Consider the following 18,654-nt stretch of genomic DNA (forward strand, 5'->3'; position numbering starts at 1 on the left):
ATTTATTAGTGTATGAACTCAATAATAATGTATGTGTATGCATGTGTGGTTCGGGTGTATCTGAGTGTCAGTGAGATGAAGTGTAATCCAGTGATTAATTAAACAAGAGGAACACGGGTGAGTGTGATCTCAGTACTGAGAGCAGGAGAGTTAAGGAATCAACCGCCTGATACTCTGTCTGCTTAGAAACTCACTTTAATCAAGGTCTTACAGTTCCCCTCACACACACACACACACACACACACACACACACACATACACACACACACACACACACACACGTATACGGTCAAATCTGATACTGAAGCTTTTATGTCTAATGCTCTACACAGAGACAGACATATGGGCACAGACAGATGGAGTCACGACAGTATTTGATTAAGAAGAGGAATTAACATGATTGAATTTCCTCTTTCTCTGTTGAGGTTTGACTGAGAAAGAGGGCTCACTGGAGGATTTCTGTACTTTAGAGAGTCCCTCCTTAAATGTCGTTGTGCAGGTCAAAATCCAAATCATGATGCAAGGCGATACGTCAAATGGTAGGTGCTACAAATCTGAAGAGGTCTACTGTTGTAGCACACTAATTAGTGAAGTATTTGCTCTTTACTCCAGATATAAACTCAAGGTGTTATTCCTTGCCCTAATTTCTTTCCACTCATGTTACCCGTGGGTCACATTATTGGACAGCATGACATATTCTTTCATTTTCATGCTGATGAGACACAATTGCACCTCTCCTTTAACCAAAAGGAATTAAGTAGCCTGTCTATTTTACACAATTGTTACCATGGCATCATAGTGTGAATCGCCCAAAACCTCCAGATGAAGACAGCATTTTAAATCAAAGGTCCTGACCCCAGTTTGTCTTTTTATACTGTAAACTTGGTCTTGTTGCATTATAATGAGCATGTTGGTGTAGTTAGTGTGGGCTGTTTTGCATCGGGAGATCAGTAGAACAGGTCTGAAGAATAATCTTAACAAAGTATCGGATTGTGCACGCTTGCGTACTGAGGAGGTTAATTGAGGAGAGCTCTCGTTAATGTTTTTAGAACACAACTGTGATTTTCCTGCTGTGTTGTGAAGTCACTTAAAATAGGTTTTCATCTTCTAAACCTAGGTTTTATTTTTCTATTCATATTTAATTTGAGCCTTTTCTTTGTAGTTAGTTGACGTTTTTTTATTTCCAGAATCAAAAAACAGAAAAAAACACTTCAGGGCTCAGCGATGATGGTTATTTTTTTATCAAATTATTTACATGTTGAAAGTTGGTTTCTTCTTACTCAAGTTGTTTACATGTAATTAAATGCTATGAACAATATTGTACACATCTTTAAATACACACGCCACCACAACCAACAATGTGTTTGTATAATGTTTTTTAGAAAAATGCATCTGATGCATTATATATTGGGAACAACAATCAGTCCTCATTCTTTTTTCTTTGTTTTAATCCTAAAGGTGTAACGTTATTGATTTTATTATCAGTTTTGCTTTATTTGACACATTTAGCTGTTGACTCAAATTACAAACACACAACGTGCTGATTCAGCCAATTGGACTTGCACTATATATATGGGGTCAGATCAGTCTCAATAATTGCAAATGCACACAGAGAGACTTACAAATGCAAACACAAGATTTACAAATGCGCACAGAACAATTTACAAATATGTTTGATTTACAAATGCACACAGAAGGATTTACAAATAAATCCAAATAAATCCTTCTTCCGACATCTGATTGGCTACAGCTAGGTCTATGTTGAAAAAACGCATTTGCGGATCTAGCCACGGCAGGGGAGTCTCATAAATCCACACACACGTGAAGAATCCACAAACAAATGCAGTGCGATTGACAAATAAATAAACACAGACACGTCGTTCTGCGTGCATTTGTGAGTCTAATTTATTTGTAAATCTCTCTGTGTGCATTTGTAAATCAAACATATTTGTAAATTGTTCTGTGTGCATTTGTAAATCTTGTGGTTTGTTTCTTCCGGTAGGAATAGATCAATTAGTTTTGGCTCCGTGTGACAATGTGTTAGTTGTGGAGTATCATTTTCTCATTAGCAGCTTTCATCTTGTCCTTTGCCATTATATTGGCAATTTATACATGTTCCCTGACAGCTTGACATTTTCTGTCAATCTAGTTTATGCCGCTCAAGCTTTGTATGGAGTACCATCTATTTTAGAGTAATGTTATTATCAAATGTTTTTTTGCTGACTCTTCCACTTTGCTCTCAATCTGCCAATGCAACAGGCCAACTCCCCAAAGCAAACATCTACGATGCTTACTTTGAGAAGCGACCCCTTTCCCTTGTGACGTATCGGCCAAAAGATTAGACTTCATTTCATCCATACACCACAACAGGGTGACATTACAGTGTTCCCTCTGGTTGGAGCTGGTGAGAAGCAAACTACGTGGCAGGAAAGAAAGTGTGCATGTGTGTGCGTAAAGTGCATATTTGCTGACACAGTTTGAATCCATCTGAAATTTCTTTCATTTCTATTTACATATACATTGGCACATCATATTCGTCCTCCTCATCTCTCTCTCTCCATCCTCTTCGTTTGCTCTCTCCATCCTTCCTCCACTCCATGACATGTTACGTTTTCCTCTAAAATGTAATCCAGAAAATGGAATTTGCATCCATCTCCAAACTGTTAAGTGGGAGAACCTTTTCCTGCTCCCCAACACTAAGTCAAAGTGTATGTATATAGGCTGCAGCAGTATATTATAATCACTGGTGTTCAAACCAGATTGATCTCGCTTTGGTCCCATCTAAGCCCAAATTTGCTCAGTTTGTCACTCTGCTTGGTGGCATCATCATTTAACTGTGAAAAGTTGAATAAGGTTAAAAGGAAGTCAGAGCGAGAAAATAAAAGACTTTGCACATGACGGTGAGATATTAAGACAAGGGGGGACAGAAGTGAAAAGAAGCCTGTGCTAAGAGGGAACTTTGTCTTTGTGTTTGTCACTGGGGTTTGAGGAGAATTCCCTTATCCAGGAAGCTTTTTGTCGCCGCTGTTTCCCACTAAGTTCTGAGAAATATCAGCCAGCAGGGTCAGAGCGCTGCAGCTTTTTGTTCCCTGAGCAAGGACATTTTCTAAATCGCTGAAATGAACACTTGTGCAGGGAATGAATTCCACAGATGACTCAAGACCCACAACCATGATCTACACACAGAAACACACACAAATGTTAGGCAGACACAATTCATTCAGTGCGTATAATACGACAAATGTAATCTTTTGTTGAGCTGGCACAGTTTGACACATATCAGAAATGTGTTTCCTCTCACTATAACCCAGAGCTATGTACTGTGTTTCTCTGTGAGCAGCTCATGCTGACAAAGATCACTGAGTACAGAAATGAGACTTGGACAAAAATGTTAAGTGATACCCATGCTGGAAAGAAAATGTCAGCATTGTGTATTCTTTAGCTTGCGGCCCATAGTTCCATTGAACTTCAATTATCTGGTAGCAACGGGTTTGAGAGCTGTGCTCCAGCTGCATAAATTATATAACTAAACTACTAAACAGAAAATAAATGCATGAACTATAAAATAAACAAAATTAATGAATGAAGAATATTATGAACAGTACAATGAATAACGATGAACCACACCTAAATGTAAGGATTACATGTGACCAGCTAGAATCAGTGACTCATATCATTGACTGAATTTAGTTATTTAGTTAGATAATTTATGCAGCTGGAGCACAGTTTTGTCAACGTCCAGAGTCGAGTGGAAGAGAGAAGTAGAGGCCGACGTCTTCTTGCTGTATCTCCTTGAAAAAAAGGGGAGCAGTTTTATGACAGGAAGAGAAAAAACACTTAATAATAATAATAATAATAATAATAATAATAATAATGCATTTAATTTATATAGCGCTTTTCATAATACTCAAAGACCCTTCACATAATTAAAACATCCTAAAAGCTAAAAATAAATAAATAAGAATAGCTAAAATACAGGTAAAACAAATAAAACAAATAAATAGGGACTTTTGAGTCGCTCGGACCCTGATAAGAAAACAAAAACAAACAGTCACACATTAAAACCAGTTCTGAACAGGTGGGTTTTGATTTGCGATTTGAATATGGAAAGATCAGTGCAGTCTTGGATGAGTTTGGGGAGACGACAAATCTCTCACTTATTTCACCGAATGAATACTAGTTATTCACATAGACTTTAATTCTTCCATATTGGAAATGTGTCCAATCTCAGCTGCAACTAAATACCAAACAGTTGATACAAGTCACTGAATAAAACCTGATCAATTAAAGACAGAATGAATGAAACAATTACACAACAGAGATAGACACATTAATAAATGGATGAGTGAGATTAGCATATGAAGTAATAGTCTCTTTTATTAAGATTGTATGTGTCCTCTATGTCTTCAGGAATGTGGCTGAAACAAAGCGCAGACAGGTCATAAAACATGGTAGACTCAGTCTTTACGGTCTAAGTGTCAAGCGTAACCCCAAGTCCTGAACTTGAGTTTGTCACACGGTAAATTGTGAGTCTTACCACTTAGTGACTTATGGATGTTGTCTCGGTTAAGTTTATTCAGATTGTGTCAGAGACATTTCAGTTTATAATGTTTATAATGCCACAACAGCAATGTCATGAAATAAATGAATTAATTATTATTTCAGATTAGTCCAGTTATTTAAAATGTTCAAGCAGTTAAATCTGAAAATTAAGGGAGTCTCTCACCCAGTGTGATTGTTGTTGCGCTGACTGCCTCCATATTAGACTGTCTGTGCAGCACTAAAACAACGGTGTTATCTCTGCTACTGTAAAATAAAACATCCCATAATCGATGCATCTTTCCATGTCTTTTTAGGGGCGATTTGTGCCTTTAAGATCTATGGTCAGGATGCTCCATTTGAGGCAGTGGTGTTGAACCGCACATCAGGAGAGGGAGTCCTCCGGGCCAGCAGCCCCGTGGACTGTGAGAGCCAGAAAGAGTACACCTTCATAATCCAGGCCTACGACTGTGGGGCCGGACCCAGCGGGGCCGACTGGAAGAAATCCCACAAGTGAGTCAATCAGTATTTGTTCATGTCTTGTGGGTGTATTTAGTTTAGCTGTCAAAAAGACAGATCTGTGTGTTTTTCTGACCAAACAATGGCTTTCTGCATTCTGTCCCGGTTTACTGGGAGTGACAGAGCTAACTTCATGTTATGCAACTTAGATGTTATTCTATCTATTTGTGTCCACATGTGAATAAAACTATACGGTCTGTCCACATTATGTATAGAAGACGGTGTGAGCTCGACACTCATGCTAACTAATTATATAATTCAATTATTTCTTTCCAACAAGAAACAATTTAACAGACAAAACATATTTATTGTAATTGTATTGGTGGAATTTACAAAATAACAATCTAATACACTTGCCTTCCAACAAATTATTTGTTCATCTGTGTTAAAATGTTAATTTGTGCTAAAACAATGTAAGAAAAGTGTTAATTTAACAGCTTTATACGTTGTGACCTTATTAACACTTCACCCATCGACTATTTGAAATGTTTGTATCTGCTTTAACTTTCTTTATGCTGCCTAAACATTCTGGTATGAAAATGGTAATTGTCAGACCCTGTATTAAAGCTGTCAAACACTGATAATTATTATTTATCTTTGCATGATTCACTTGTTTGGTTGTCGGAATAATTCTGACTTAAAGTGGGCGGACAAACTAACAGAAAGATGACATACAAAAAAATATTATCTCAAAAGGCAGCTGCATAAATTACTCATATTTAGAAATCATTTCTGACAACATACGAAGTTTCTCAAGTTTCACAAGTTGAGCCTCACCAATAATATTGTAGACTGCATTATACGGATGTTACTGATGTATTTTCTACCTGCTTTATACAAATTCATATTTAAATGGTTGAAAAATCAAATGTACAAAAAAGTGATATGATGCTCAATTTTCAAGCTTTACTCAAATAAATCTGAATGTGTTGTCACAACCCGCCTCAACATGCAACATGGATGGGAGACCAGAGGGGTTAAAAGTTGTAAATAGACATTTATTTAAAGAATAACACAACTAACTCAAGCAAACAAAATAAATAATCTGCAGTGTCGACCACAGGCGAGCAGCCAGCCAGTCAAGGGAGCGACCCCTCTATCTTCAGGCGTTGCCTCTTTAGAGCAGCCTCCAGGCTCAGGTGTGGCTCATCAGCTGACGATCAGCCTGTAAGACACAACACAGAGCAAACAGGACCCAGGCTCCTAGTGGACGGGAGGGGTCGTCACAAAGTTGTCAAAAGTGATTTGTTCACCTGTGGTTTTAGGAAGCTGCTTTAGAGAGGACTGAGTGTGCATTGGAAATGATGATTCTTGAATGTGTCATCTTGGGCAAAGATTACAACAATTTTGAAGTTAGAAAAATAACTTTTATATTTTACACAAACATCTCCAAATAGTGAGGAAAAATATCTTAAATCTGCAATTAGATAGTGTCTGCTTTTTCTAAGTTCTCTTATTTCCTTTTTTTCCCTTCTCTTTGCCCCAAGGCCTCTCAGTACTGCAGCAGTGGCAGCTGAAACTTGCAGTTCTGCTCTCAGGATATGTCCCCCTAATGGCCCATCAATATTAAGTGTGTCTGTATGTGTGTGTGCGACAGTGCCATGTGAATGAGATTGACAGACAGGCATGATGGCATGGACAGCAGCAAATCAAACCCTCTGGTCTTTCAGTCAGAGGCAAGGAGTTTCGAAAATAGGCTGCTACAGGCTTGGTACTAAAAGGAAGATGAGAGACAGATACATTTATCAGCTCAGGGATCTGTGATGAATTTCACTAGTATGATGAATGACAAGAAGTGTACGTGTGTAAGAGTTTGACATTACCACAGCATGACATTCTAAATAGGCCTCATTAAGCTAATGTCATTAACTAGCCAGATGTGCTCCTTTACAACAGCGCGAGTTGTTGTCAGCGAAGGTCATCAGGAGAGAAAATGTTATCATATAATCTGAATTATTGCTCCATTTATATACTTAAGTGCACAAATGTTATCAGAGTGTATAGTTAATAATATCAGTTTCTTCTCGCAGATGAGAATGTTTGCATCAGACTAGGGAAGGAGATGGTGAAGTAGTACCAACTAATACCTTGAAAAACAAAATGGCTTTGCAGGATATGCTGTAGATGAGCTTCTGTCAGTAGACAAGCCTGTCAAGAGTTTGATTGAAGTTTGATTGACAGTAGATGATAATTGGACCTCATTTCACAAAGAGATACCAATAAACAAGACCTCATGCAAAATACCTTTTAATGACTCTCTTTTCAATTATGTTTTACAGGAAGAATCTATTTTCCCTACAAGCATAGGAACTGTTTTCCTCTCACACTCTTCTGCCTTCAACTAACCACTGTTCTTAAGATAAACAGTTAAATACTTTCTTAATTAAATTTAATGATCTAATGTCTGAAAGAGATTTTTCCTTCTCTCCACTCTCCCATCCTCGGTCCATCTCTTCTTTCCTCTGTCCTTTCTTTCCCTTTTCTCCATCAATCATTACCACTCCACTTTCTTTGCATCCTTCCTACTGTGCTCCCTCCCTCTCTGCTCCCTCTTTCTTTCATTCTTTCCTCCACTCAGGGCCGTGGTTCACATCCAGGTGGATGATGTCAATGAGTTCTGCCCCGTGTTTCGGGAGCCACTTTACAAGGCATCGGTAACAGAGGGCAAAATCTACGACAGCATTTTGCAGGTATTTAGATATTATATATTAAAGTGAGTATTATTTAGTTAGCTCTGTTACATTTTGCATCTTTGTTTTATTGTTACAATCACCCTGACATATCCTTGTGCAGTTTAAGAAGGATTAATAATGACACCAAAAAATTTTTTTATTGAAAATGTGGGATTGTTTATAGTCTTTTTAGTGTTGGTCAAGAACTGGGAGGAAACTTACTGTTATAATTTGCAGGTGGAAGCTTGGGACCAAGACTGTTCACCACAGTACAGCCAGATCTGCAACTATGAGATTGCCACTGCAGGGACGCCATTTGCAATAGACCGCAATGGTAAGTGTGTGTGTGCATTTATGTGTGTTTGAATCTGGCTTGACTGAAGGAGAGACTGGACTGTAGTTATAAATGATGTGATTAGGCATGAAGTGTGTGTCATAGGGAGAGGAGAAACTAGGATAGCGCACAGCGAGATTCAGTTGGCGTGCCCGGAGGCTTTATTCTTGAGAAGTTTTTATAAAATTCAAGTACATTGAAGGGCCACTAATTCTGTGACGCTCACACACACACACACGCACACACCTACACATACACACACACACACACACCCACACGCACATACATATTTTACAAATCATTTACTTGTTTGTTAAAACAGCACAAACAGCATGGGAAATGTCTCGGTTAAGGTAAACACATGTGTCAGTCATCTGAACCTTGTATGAACGAGTCTCTACTAAAGATAGTAGACATGACCAATGCTGAGACGACTGAATCTGGAGATTAACCGTGGTGCAAACAATAAATAGGCCAACTTTGTGTAAAGAAAAGAATAATATCAAGAAAGATTTGAAGGCAATGTTTGTTTCCTCTTTTTATTGCAATAATGTTGTGATCCTGGAAGTTGCTTTGTCATCAGTGCAATTTGTAGCTCAAAAGTTACTCACTTTGACAGCTTCTTCTTTTATGTTTTATTTTATTTTGTTTGTTTGTGGCTTTACACCGGTCCTCGTCTACTGGGGGAGAGTGCTTTATTTCTCAGCTATTCTGAGCACATCTGCCTCTAAAATTCCAGCTTTTGGATTTGCGCTGCCTCCTCGCTCAGCTTCCATATTCACGCTGCGCTGATCTGAGTGCAGCGTAATCTAGACTGACGAGAGACTGGAGGGCTTTGTGTGTGTGTGTGTATTTGTGTTGAATTCTACCAATAGATCAGACAGAAGTACACATCTTTATTATTTCTTAACATTTTCTTTCTTTCTCTCTCAGGGTCATATTTATTATTTTGTCTCCTGGTATTTTTCTCACTGTATTTTACAGTAGTCATTTGATTTCATCTTCTCCCAGGTACAATAATATTGTTTGGGAAAAACTCAAACACACAGGGAAGTGGTTAGACCCACTTTATCGAGCAATGTAATTGAGGGAAGTGCAGTAAATAGACTGTACTGCAGTGTGTATCTCTGATTCAAGTCCATTTAAATTAAAACAGACTGTGAATGGCGAAAACCAGCAAAACTGCCTTTGTTTAGAAAAACAAACCAGAATTTAGATGTGGTTGTTTGCACAGTGGCTTCAGGCAAATTGATCTCCAGTTAAACATCTCTTTGCTATGTTTTGATTACATATAGAATACACTAATTTAAATTTAGATTTAGATACATACAATACATGCAGGGTTGATTGTATTGGTAACATCGAATTATTTTGCTTTTAGTGTGTCGACACATGTGCAATTCAGGACGCTTTTTCATTCTCACACATACTCTGCATCATTACCACACGGAGGGGGAGAAGCTCATATTTTTGGAACATAATTAAATGAATACCTTGTTAAGACTATAGCGAGTACTGCTGACCCAGTATTTTTGTTTATATCTTTCTGTTTGACCTTTTTTGTGATGTGCAGTGTTCTCTGGTGCCATGAGTGAGATGTCTCACAGTAAGATAAATTATTCACAGTTATTTTTCAAACTTTAGAAATCTCCCCCAGAGCCACGTAAGTCATTATGCAACTGTTTTCACAAGTTGAGTAGTACTCCTAGTGACAAACTGAACTTCATGTCTATAATTGGTGACCCTTTAATAACTGTCAGGAGATTAAGAACATCATATTCTAGGTGGGCACCATACACTCAGAGAGGAAGACAATTGAAGTAGCCTGCAAATGAAGTAAAATGTATTTTTAAATTGAAATATAATTTTACCTGTAGACAATGTGGCATGTGGTTGAAATCCCATATCTTAACGGTTACTGTTGTTCACTCCAGCTGTGGTTTAATAGTCACTGTAGGAGATGTTTGTTTGACTCTGACCTCATCACCTTTCTCCCTCTGACATTTCAAATTTCAAAATCATCTCTTCTCTTTTCTGTACTGCTGTGCTCTGAATTGATCACTGCTCACTGCAACTCCTCTCCTCTGGCCTCCCCTCTATTGCTCTCTTTTCATCTTGTCTGCTCCACTCTTAGCAACAGCAACCACAGTGACAGCCAAGCCTCCAGATGCAAACAACAAAAACATCTTCAGTTTTCCTCATAGGTCCGTAGACGGACTGAGAATGACTAAACTAAGAACATGACATTGCTTTGAAGCCTGCTGTTTATCTTGAGGAACATCTGTATCTGTCTCACATATAAATTATTTGTTTAATCATCAAGGGGAAAACAATTTAGCATTGTGTTTTTTCTGCTGCGATGTTCTTTAAGAATTAGTTGCAACCAGCAGCTCACTCTGTTTAAAGAGATGAACTGCATTGCTGCGTTGTAAACAGTAAAACATACTGTAGCAGTTGTCCTTGGGTGTAATCCCTAGTGAATCAATATTCACGTAATATGTTTTTCACACTGGCTGGGCTGCTCAAAACATGTAGAAGGGACGAGGGGGAAACCTCTGAAGATCCCTGGTAATACTGGTCCCATGCTATTAGGGCTTAAGGCATCCAATATATAAAATGTCAAGTAATCAATGAAATACACAGGAGTCTCTCTTCTCCTCTTTCTCTCTCTAAGTGTGTGTGTGTGTGTGTGTGTGTGTGTGTGTGTGTGTGTGTGTGTGTGTGTGTGTGTGTGTGTGTGTGTTGTCTACTTCTGACAAATAGCCAACCCATCCTTGGTGGCTACAGTTAAGTAGTCCTCACTTCACCTGGGGCCACTCTCAGGAAACAAGATTAGCTAGCACTATCGCCTCACAGCAAGAGGATCCCGGTCTGGGCAGTCCTTCTGTGTGGAGTTTGCATGTTCTCCCCGTGTCAGCGTGGGATCCCTACGGGTTCTCCGGCTTCCTCCCACAGTCCAAAGATATGCAACTCAGGTTAATTGGACTCTAAATTGCCCGTAGGTGTGAATCTGAGCGTGAATGGTTGTCTGTCTCTATATGTGCCCTGCGATAGACTTGTGACCTGTCCAGGGTGAACCCTGCCTTCACCCAATGTCAGCTGGGATTGGCTGCAGCGCCCCGCACCCCTAAAAAGGATAAGCGGTTTGGATAATGGAACGTACCTTATATTAAAAATGTTATTCAACTGGTCACGTAAAACGAGCTCACATGCCCATAGTAGCTTATACTGCAGAGCTAACATGCTCGAGCATGCTCTTTGAAATATGTAAACAACAACAGGAACTACAGCAATCAGTGCTCTGGTAATATGATGTCACCATCCCTGCAACCCTTCGGGTTCTCGATGTGGATAAGAGTTTGGCTTTCACAATATCTTTGTGTGATCCCAAAACAACTAGTTCACGAGCAACAGGCCTTACTAGGTAACAAATAAAGTTCTGCACAAAGTAAACACATGGTTTTGGTGACACATGCGACCATCAAGCATTCACTTTGAGATATACAGTATATATTGATGCATGTAGGATACGTTGTAGTCCATCCTCAGTAATTCTCAATAAGAAGCCGTTATGATGCTCTATATTGCTCACAGTGACGATATTCATTGTAACAATTTACTTATACGACTACATAAGTTACTTTCAGTGATATAATAACATTACTGTATGCTAGTTAAAGTTACTGTGCATGTGTTTCAACTGTTTTTTATACAGTCCCAATGTAATACTGATGTTCTAAATGACCTAAGTAAGTAAACCCGACAGCATGAGAGAAGATTGGATAGTTATTCTTATTGCTTGTTGACGGTGCCACTGCATTGGTTTCAGAGCAAACTCCGATGAAACTATGCAAGTTCACCAGAAGTCCTTCAGCCTTCCCTCCCCTGTCCCTCAGATCATCATTGTAATTTTACATTGACTGTTTACAGAAAGGCTCAGATTTTCAAAATGCAATCCAAAATTACTGGACCTTGAGTTTCCAGTAAAAGGCTTCAATAAATACAACACATTTTTAATGAGCACTTCTTTTCAAATACTGCTCAATGGGAGGAGTTTCTTGCTTTATTATTGTCGAATAAGCATAATTATTGTTCCATCTAACAGTGAATTATATTTCCTCTTTGTATTTGTGTGCTTTAGGAAACATCCGAAACACAGAGCGGCTGAGCTATGACAAGCAGCAGAGCTACCAGATTATGGTGACGGCCTTCGACTGTGGTCAGAAGAGAGCAAAGGAGGATGTGGCTGTGCATATTGATGTCAAGCCTGTCTGCAAACCTGGATGGCAAGGTCAGAGATAAATAAATAATTTAACTTGTAATAACTGACATAAATGTACTTACTTTGCTGGTATAAAGTGCACTGATATAATGTTTAAAGAAACTTAAATGTAAAGCAATACTATGAATATTGAAGCAGACGGTGCAGTATTTTAGCATATCCTTTCCCTCGAGGGAATTCTATCTTATTTTAGAATGAACATCTCTCGAGGAAATCAGAAGACCTGAACATAAACCTCCAGAGGGAAAGTTGACTTGGAGTGTGTGATTTTTTTCCCTTCTTAAACATGCTAGCAGCTTGGCATTCGAGCCAGCCCATCTCCCCTGCTGCTTCACCTGTCAGCACTGACAGCATCTCAGGAGTCAAGCTCACACATGAATGAAAGAGGGAGACAGAGAGAGATAAGAGGGGGGAAAGAAGGTAGAAAGAGATCAACAAAGAGTTGAATAAACAGGCAACTCAGGGGATGAAAGAGAGAAATAAACTTATAGTGAAGGACAGAGGTGATGGTTATTTTTTACATTCTTCAGTTAGAAAACCCCAATCTACTGCATAGCTGTGCTTCATTAAATAAAAGCATGTTTCTTAAACAACAGAGTAAGTAGTGCTGTTTAAAACCACAACCAAATCCCCTAAACAGTTTCATTCATTCCCATTATATTATTATAAAGCTCCAAGAGCAACTGAGCCAGGGATCATACAAACAACTCTTGTTTAGTCATGAACAAAATAGTTATTTGCAAATTCTACATGAGACCATGTGGAGGGTATATTAAAGGTATTATTAAAGACAAGAAAAGAAGAAGACAAATGTTCCCAGCCAGACTCAAAACAGAGATGTGGTTCAATAGTTCATATATATATATATAATATATAGACGATTGCTCTAACCATGAAGTTGTGTACACATTGCATCCATTTTAATAACATTTTGAACATCTTTCGTTCAGAGTAGGTCAGACTAAAATACTATATTTCCCATAGTCATGGTATAATTGTACATGATGGTTGAGTAAAGGATGTTGAGTAAAGGATGCTATCGCTGCATGCCTATTGGAATCATATAATGTTGTGTTATGACAAGACAACATAATTCAGAAGGAACAATTACATCTGACCAAGCCTATTGTTACAGAAAAGATCCATTTGTGCAAAGAGAGCATTTACTGAAAATGATGTGAATGCCAGTTGTTTAGGCTTTAGGGACACTCATTGAGGGAAATGTCAGTGCACATCACAGAGGGGGTTGAGTGTTGAGCACGTTAGAAATGACATTCAACTTGAAGTAAATGTCATCTTCATGGACAGCAGAGCTCTGAGGAGCCACTAGTTTTGGCCCAGTAGGCCTAACAAAGAAAGAATATAAGAATACGAAGTAAATGTGCAGACCCAGATGGTACGACGGGGCTATCGACACTGAGCTTTAGAATCACAAAGGAACACTTGCTATCTTACCCTGCTAACATCCTCATTAATGTTGCATGATCCTTTGTGATTTGGTTCATAAAAAGGCAGTACTGTATAATCCTGTTGTAAAACCATTAACCCTCAGCAGCTCAATGCCTTGGATAAAACATCAAGTATTTTGTACAAAACCTGATATATTGTCTGTGTTTAAAGGTCAGCAGTTATTTTGCGGCTCTTTTTTTGAAGAAGGCTCTCCGGCATAAACAGAGGCTAAATACGTCTTGCTCCACCTCACCTCTCACTCCTTTTCGCCTACCTGATGGCAGTCTTTTTCTCTTTTTGTCTCAGGAGACATGATATCATAGTCTGTAGGCTTTGAAAGAGTGTCCAGGTGTCCACCTACACACACAAACACATATTCCTGAACACAATCATTCGTGTGAATTCCTTTCACTAACGCGATTCAAAGGGAATGAAAGTATAGGACCTGGCAACAAGACTGACAGTTACAAGGAGGCCAGCACCTCTTTCTACCAGGCCTGCCATGTTACTGGCCTTGCAGTCTCCCTTTGACTGGACACAGGGCAAGGCATCACTCAGAACATCTCCAGTCTTTGTGGATAGCTGTCCTCCATTCAAGACCCACATGCTTATTATGAAACAACTACAGAAAAACATACACATTATTTCATACATGTCCGTGGACAGCTGTAACAACTGAAAAGACAGCAATGTTAGCAACAATATGTATGTGGATCCACAGTAAACAGTGTTTAAAGATATAAATATGCTAAAATAGATATGTTTAACACTTGAAATGCAAGTACATATACAGTATTATGACAGTTACAATATGAGGCTTATACTTAACACATGTAGCCTAACAATGAAACATTTAATTTATTGTAACACAAAGTGAAAGGTTAGTGGTGAGCCTGTAGTTGTTTTAGAGAAAGCAAAAGCTTAAAACTGTCTGAAGACGGAACATAGATACAGGTTGCCCTTCCCACCATTAAATAGCGAGTGACTACTGTTTCTTGAAATACGTAAGTGAGGTTGATTACAAAGTTTGGTGTACATTTGCGAAAGACAGGTTAAACAGATTTCTCATAATGGGTAGAAATAGTAAACTGTGTTGTCACGCCACAATGAAACCACAACCAACAAGGAGCTGATGCTTAAATATCCCAGTGTGTCTGCACAATCAAATTAGTACTAATCAGTTTCAGTCAAATATTCTTTATAAACTAAAAGGAACATGAGATCTCAGACTAGCTCTCTAAATCTTGAGGGGTGAGACTGATATAGCCTTCAGGTATCATTTCACATATATTAACAATGGCTCAATGTTTAATGTATTTCTTCTTCTAGATTTCCTTTAACCATTGTTTCCTGTGTGATACCAGATAACCTGTGCTTGTAACATTTAACACTACTGACATAACTAAATTAAATACTTAGTCCATAAAAAACAAACACATTTTGATCCCTAAAGGTTGGAACAAGCGGGTGGACTATGAGCCAGGGACTGGAAGCAGGCAGCTGTTTCCCAAGATGCACATAGAGACGTGTGGAGGTCCTCTGTCTAGCGTGAAGGCGATGTTAGAGCTTCAGACCAATCACATCGGGAAGGGCTGTGATCGGGAAACATACTCTGAGAAGTCTCTGCAAAAACTCTGTGGTAAGTAGAGAGAAAGAAGAAGACGAAGAAGAGAGGAAAGGCATTGTTTTAAGAAGGAGAAGTTCAATGCAATAGTGAGGTACTATTTAAGACTCTGGGACTTTGAGAAAGCAAAGGGTAGTAATAATAATGACAGACAAGGAAAAAGTATATTCAGAGAAGAAATTAACTCTTGACATCTTAGCCTCAGCAGTTTCTAAATATGTCAAATAATTTTTCTCTGGTGTGCCATTTCAAGCCTCGAGACTAATTTTAAATAATTGTTTTATTTTAAATTATATTCCCAAACGTCATCCCAAACTGTGACCATTGCTTCCCATGGGGTTTTCACTGTAGTATACAACACTGTGTAATACACTGTACAAACTGAATATTCCTGTTAAATTAGAATGATTATTTCTTTCCTGAAGTAATTTAAGATTTTCTTTGAACATTTCCTCCTTTTAACCAATTCTTAACACCTCATCAGTATTCAGTATTCATTTAGAATGAAATAACTTTTGATATGAGTGAGGGGGATAAAGTTTACGGCCACCAAGAATCATATTTTGATTGAGTACATGGTACATGGTGGCAAAAGTAGTCTTACTTTAAGTAGTTTCAGTTAGTAACCATGTTGTGTGACATGAGCCACAACAAATAGCCAGTAAAATCAGATTACAACAGATATATTCACCTTTTCTAAACATTCATTCTGACAACATTAGAACTTATGTATGCTGACTTCTGGTAAAATAAATCTCTGGAGAACCAGTTTCCTTCCAGGTTGCTACTCTGTGCAGGCACCTTGACAGTGTTGTATCATGTGATTGACACATCCAGGTGCAGCATCAGGCAGCACTGACCTCCTTCCTGCCCCTGGCCCTTCCACAAACTGGACGGCATCTCTGCTGACTGACAGTAGCCGCGACAGCGACCTCATCTACAGATTCGACGGACATCAGGCTGCTAATGTTCCAGATCACGTGGTGCCCCAAAACCTGACAGACCAATTCACCATAGCAACATGGATGAAACACGGGCCCAGTCCAGGACTCAGAGCTGAGAAGGAAACCTTACTGTGTAACTCTGACAAGACTGGTGAGGAAATAATGTATCACATGCTCAATCTTAAGAAGTATATTTACATCCTCGAACATGATAGAGAGGGAACATTTGACCAACTTGTATAACAAATTGTCATTGAGTTTACATGAATTGTCCTATTTTTAAAGACCTCTGTGCTCAGCTTTAGGAGAACTGGAAAGTACTTGATTCTTACGTCCCTTTGACTGATACATGTTACATTTTGATTTCCTAGTGTCCTCAGCATTAGGAACAAACTATGAACATAAGATGCTCAACAAAATAAAAAGACAAATAAGCTAAGACTAAAGCCCACAATGGCAAGTGTCTTTGAAATTTTAAACTTTTTCCCCACTGCATTTCTAAACTGAGCTGCCTGAACTGTGGAATTAAGCAAGCCATCTGCTCATTGCATGCTTTCACAATAGTCTCACAGATGGCTGATTAGCTTCCGAAATGTGTGGTTTGATCTTGAAATACAAAACTGCAGAGTGGTTTGTGTTAAACCATCAGAATCTTAGAAAACCATTTTTTTCATTGCAACTTTTTGGCTTACGGATATGAACGGTACCAGAAGGCTCGGTGGGAGGATCACCAATACTGTGTGTAAAAATGCTCATGTATTTCATCCTGTCATTCGTCTGGCTGAGCCTGGTGACATCAAAGATGGGAGATGGAGAAAAAATAACTAAGATGATGATTATTAAAGTGCCAGTGAAACAGAAGTTACAGTGTCTTTAGCTTCTGTACTGTGAGTGTTCCCCAGTGAAAACAGAATATTTGAGCGGTGTACAGTTACAAGAGTAATTTTATTGGAGCAATACAAAGTGGAAGAGAGGGGGGGTGGGGGCTCACAGCTACAGAGGTCTGAGGCTCCACACATCTCCCTTGTTACTTAGAGTTGCCCATTTATTGATGGATGGATGTCATGATATAATTGCTTGAAATAGGTTGATACTAGCTTATGGAAGCATATTTTGTTTTGCACAATATGATAAAGGATGTGTTCTAAAGTGCTAAAAGGGCTTTGCTCATCTCAAATTTAAAGCTTTACATCTTGATAGCGACGTGTCAGTTATATACCAAATTTATTTATACTGACATTCCTTATTCTAAATCCATCATCCCTTCTTTTTTTTATATTTGCATTCAAGAGTTCACACTGTGACAGAGTTTAGCAGAAATATAAGTACTGCCGAGACAATAAATGATAATGTTAAAATGATCACCCAACCTGAAGTGTAATGGTAAAAGAAATAAATGTAAACACAATTTTCACATCTTAGAATTGCTTAAAGAAAATGGTGAAGGCTTTTTATTACCTTTATTATTACAAACTGAATGATCCTACATGTTCACAATATTGCTTTGACATTGTTTTGAACTGCTATGCGGGTCGCTAATGACAAACATCTGTTTCTGCAAAATTGGATTTAAAGTGTTGCACACTTTACATCTCATCCTACCTCATGCTGATTTATTTAAAAAAGTAGAGCAAGTGGGACTCACCTTTTATTGCCATCTTACACAGACACCAGTCGGTAATCAAAAACCAGACATAACAGCAGCATGCACTCTGTTACCCCACTTTCGGTCATGCTGACAGCTGTGTTGTGTTGGAGAGAGCCCATCTGAGGTAGCGGAAAAGAGTTTAGGCTTTCACACAGCTGTGCTGGATTTTTAATGGCTACAGAAAGAAATCAATAAGAAAATCCAAGGAGCAGATGCTTCAGTCTTTGGGTGACCATCCATGTTTGTGATCCTACCATTGCAGAAATGAACCGCCACCATTACTCGCTGTATGTCCACAACTGCCGCCTGGTGTTCCTGCTCAGAAGAGATTTCACTCAGGTTGACACTTTCAGACCTGCCGAGTTCCACTGGAAACTGGAGCAGGTGAGAAGTGTGTTTGCGTGAGCTTGTTTGTGTCCTATTTGAGTGCGAGCGTAGATTCAGGGTGATTTTCTGCAGCAGGTGAAGGGCTATCATTATTTGTGTAGTGAAAGGAGAGACTCTCCATTCTAATTACCGGAGGCCCTCCATCACTTACTTCGCCTCGCTAACGGAGATGAGAGGGTAGAAGACACTTTTATCTTATGTACACACACACACACACACACACACACACACACATGTTGTTGAACTAATTTGCAGT

The 18,654-nt window shown here is 38.8% G+C and overlaps 1 protein-coding gene across 1 annotated transcript in view; it reads left to right on the plus strand.

Annotated features, from left to right (window-relative positions):
* The window catches only part of clstn2 (calsyntenin 2), a 91,579-nt gene that overhangs the window by 52,832 nt on the left and 20,093 nt on the right, over positions 1-18,654 (plus strand). Inside the window, exons 4-10 of the mRNA XM_034555391.1 lie at positions 4,857-5,052; positions 7,637-7,748; positions 7,968-8,064; positions 12,206-12,355; positions 15,249-15,434; positions 16,257-16,514; positions 18,274-18,395. Coding sequence (XP_034411282.1) covers positions 4,857-5,052; positions 7,637-7,748; positions 7,968-8,064; positions 12,206-12,355; positions 15,249-15,434; positions 16,257-16,514; positions 18,274-18,395 — 1,121 coding nt within the window. The remainder of the gene's footprint in view (positions 1-4,856; positions 5,053-7,636; positions 7,749-7,967; positions 8,065-12,205; positions 12,356-15,248; positions 15,435-16,256; positions 16,515-18,273; positions 18,396-18,654) is intronic.

The sequence above is a fragment of the Cyclopterus lumpus genome, chromosome 17, assembly GCF_009769545.1.
Source record: "Cyclopterus lumpus isolate fCycLum1 chromosome 17, fCycLum1.pri, whole genome shotgun sequence".
In the NCBI taxonomy this organism is placed as follows: Eukaryota; Metazoa; Chordata; class Actinopteri; order Perciformes; family Cyclopteridae; genus Cyclopterus; species Cyclopterus lumpus.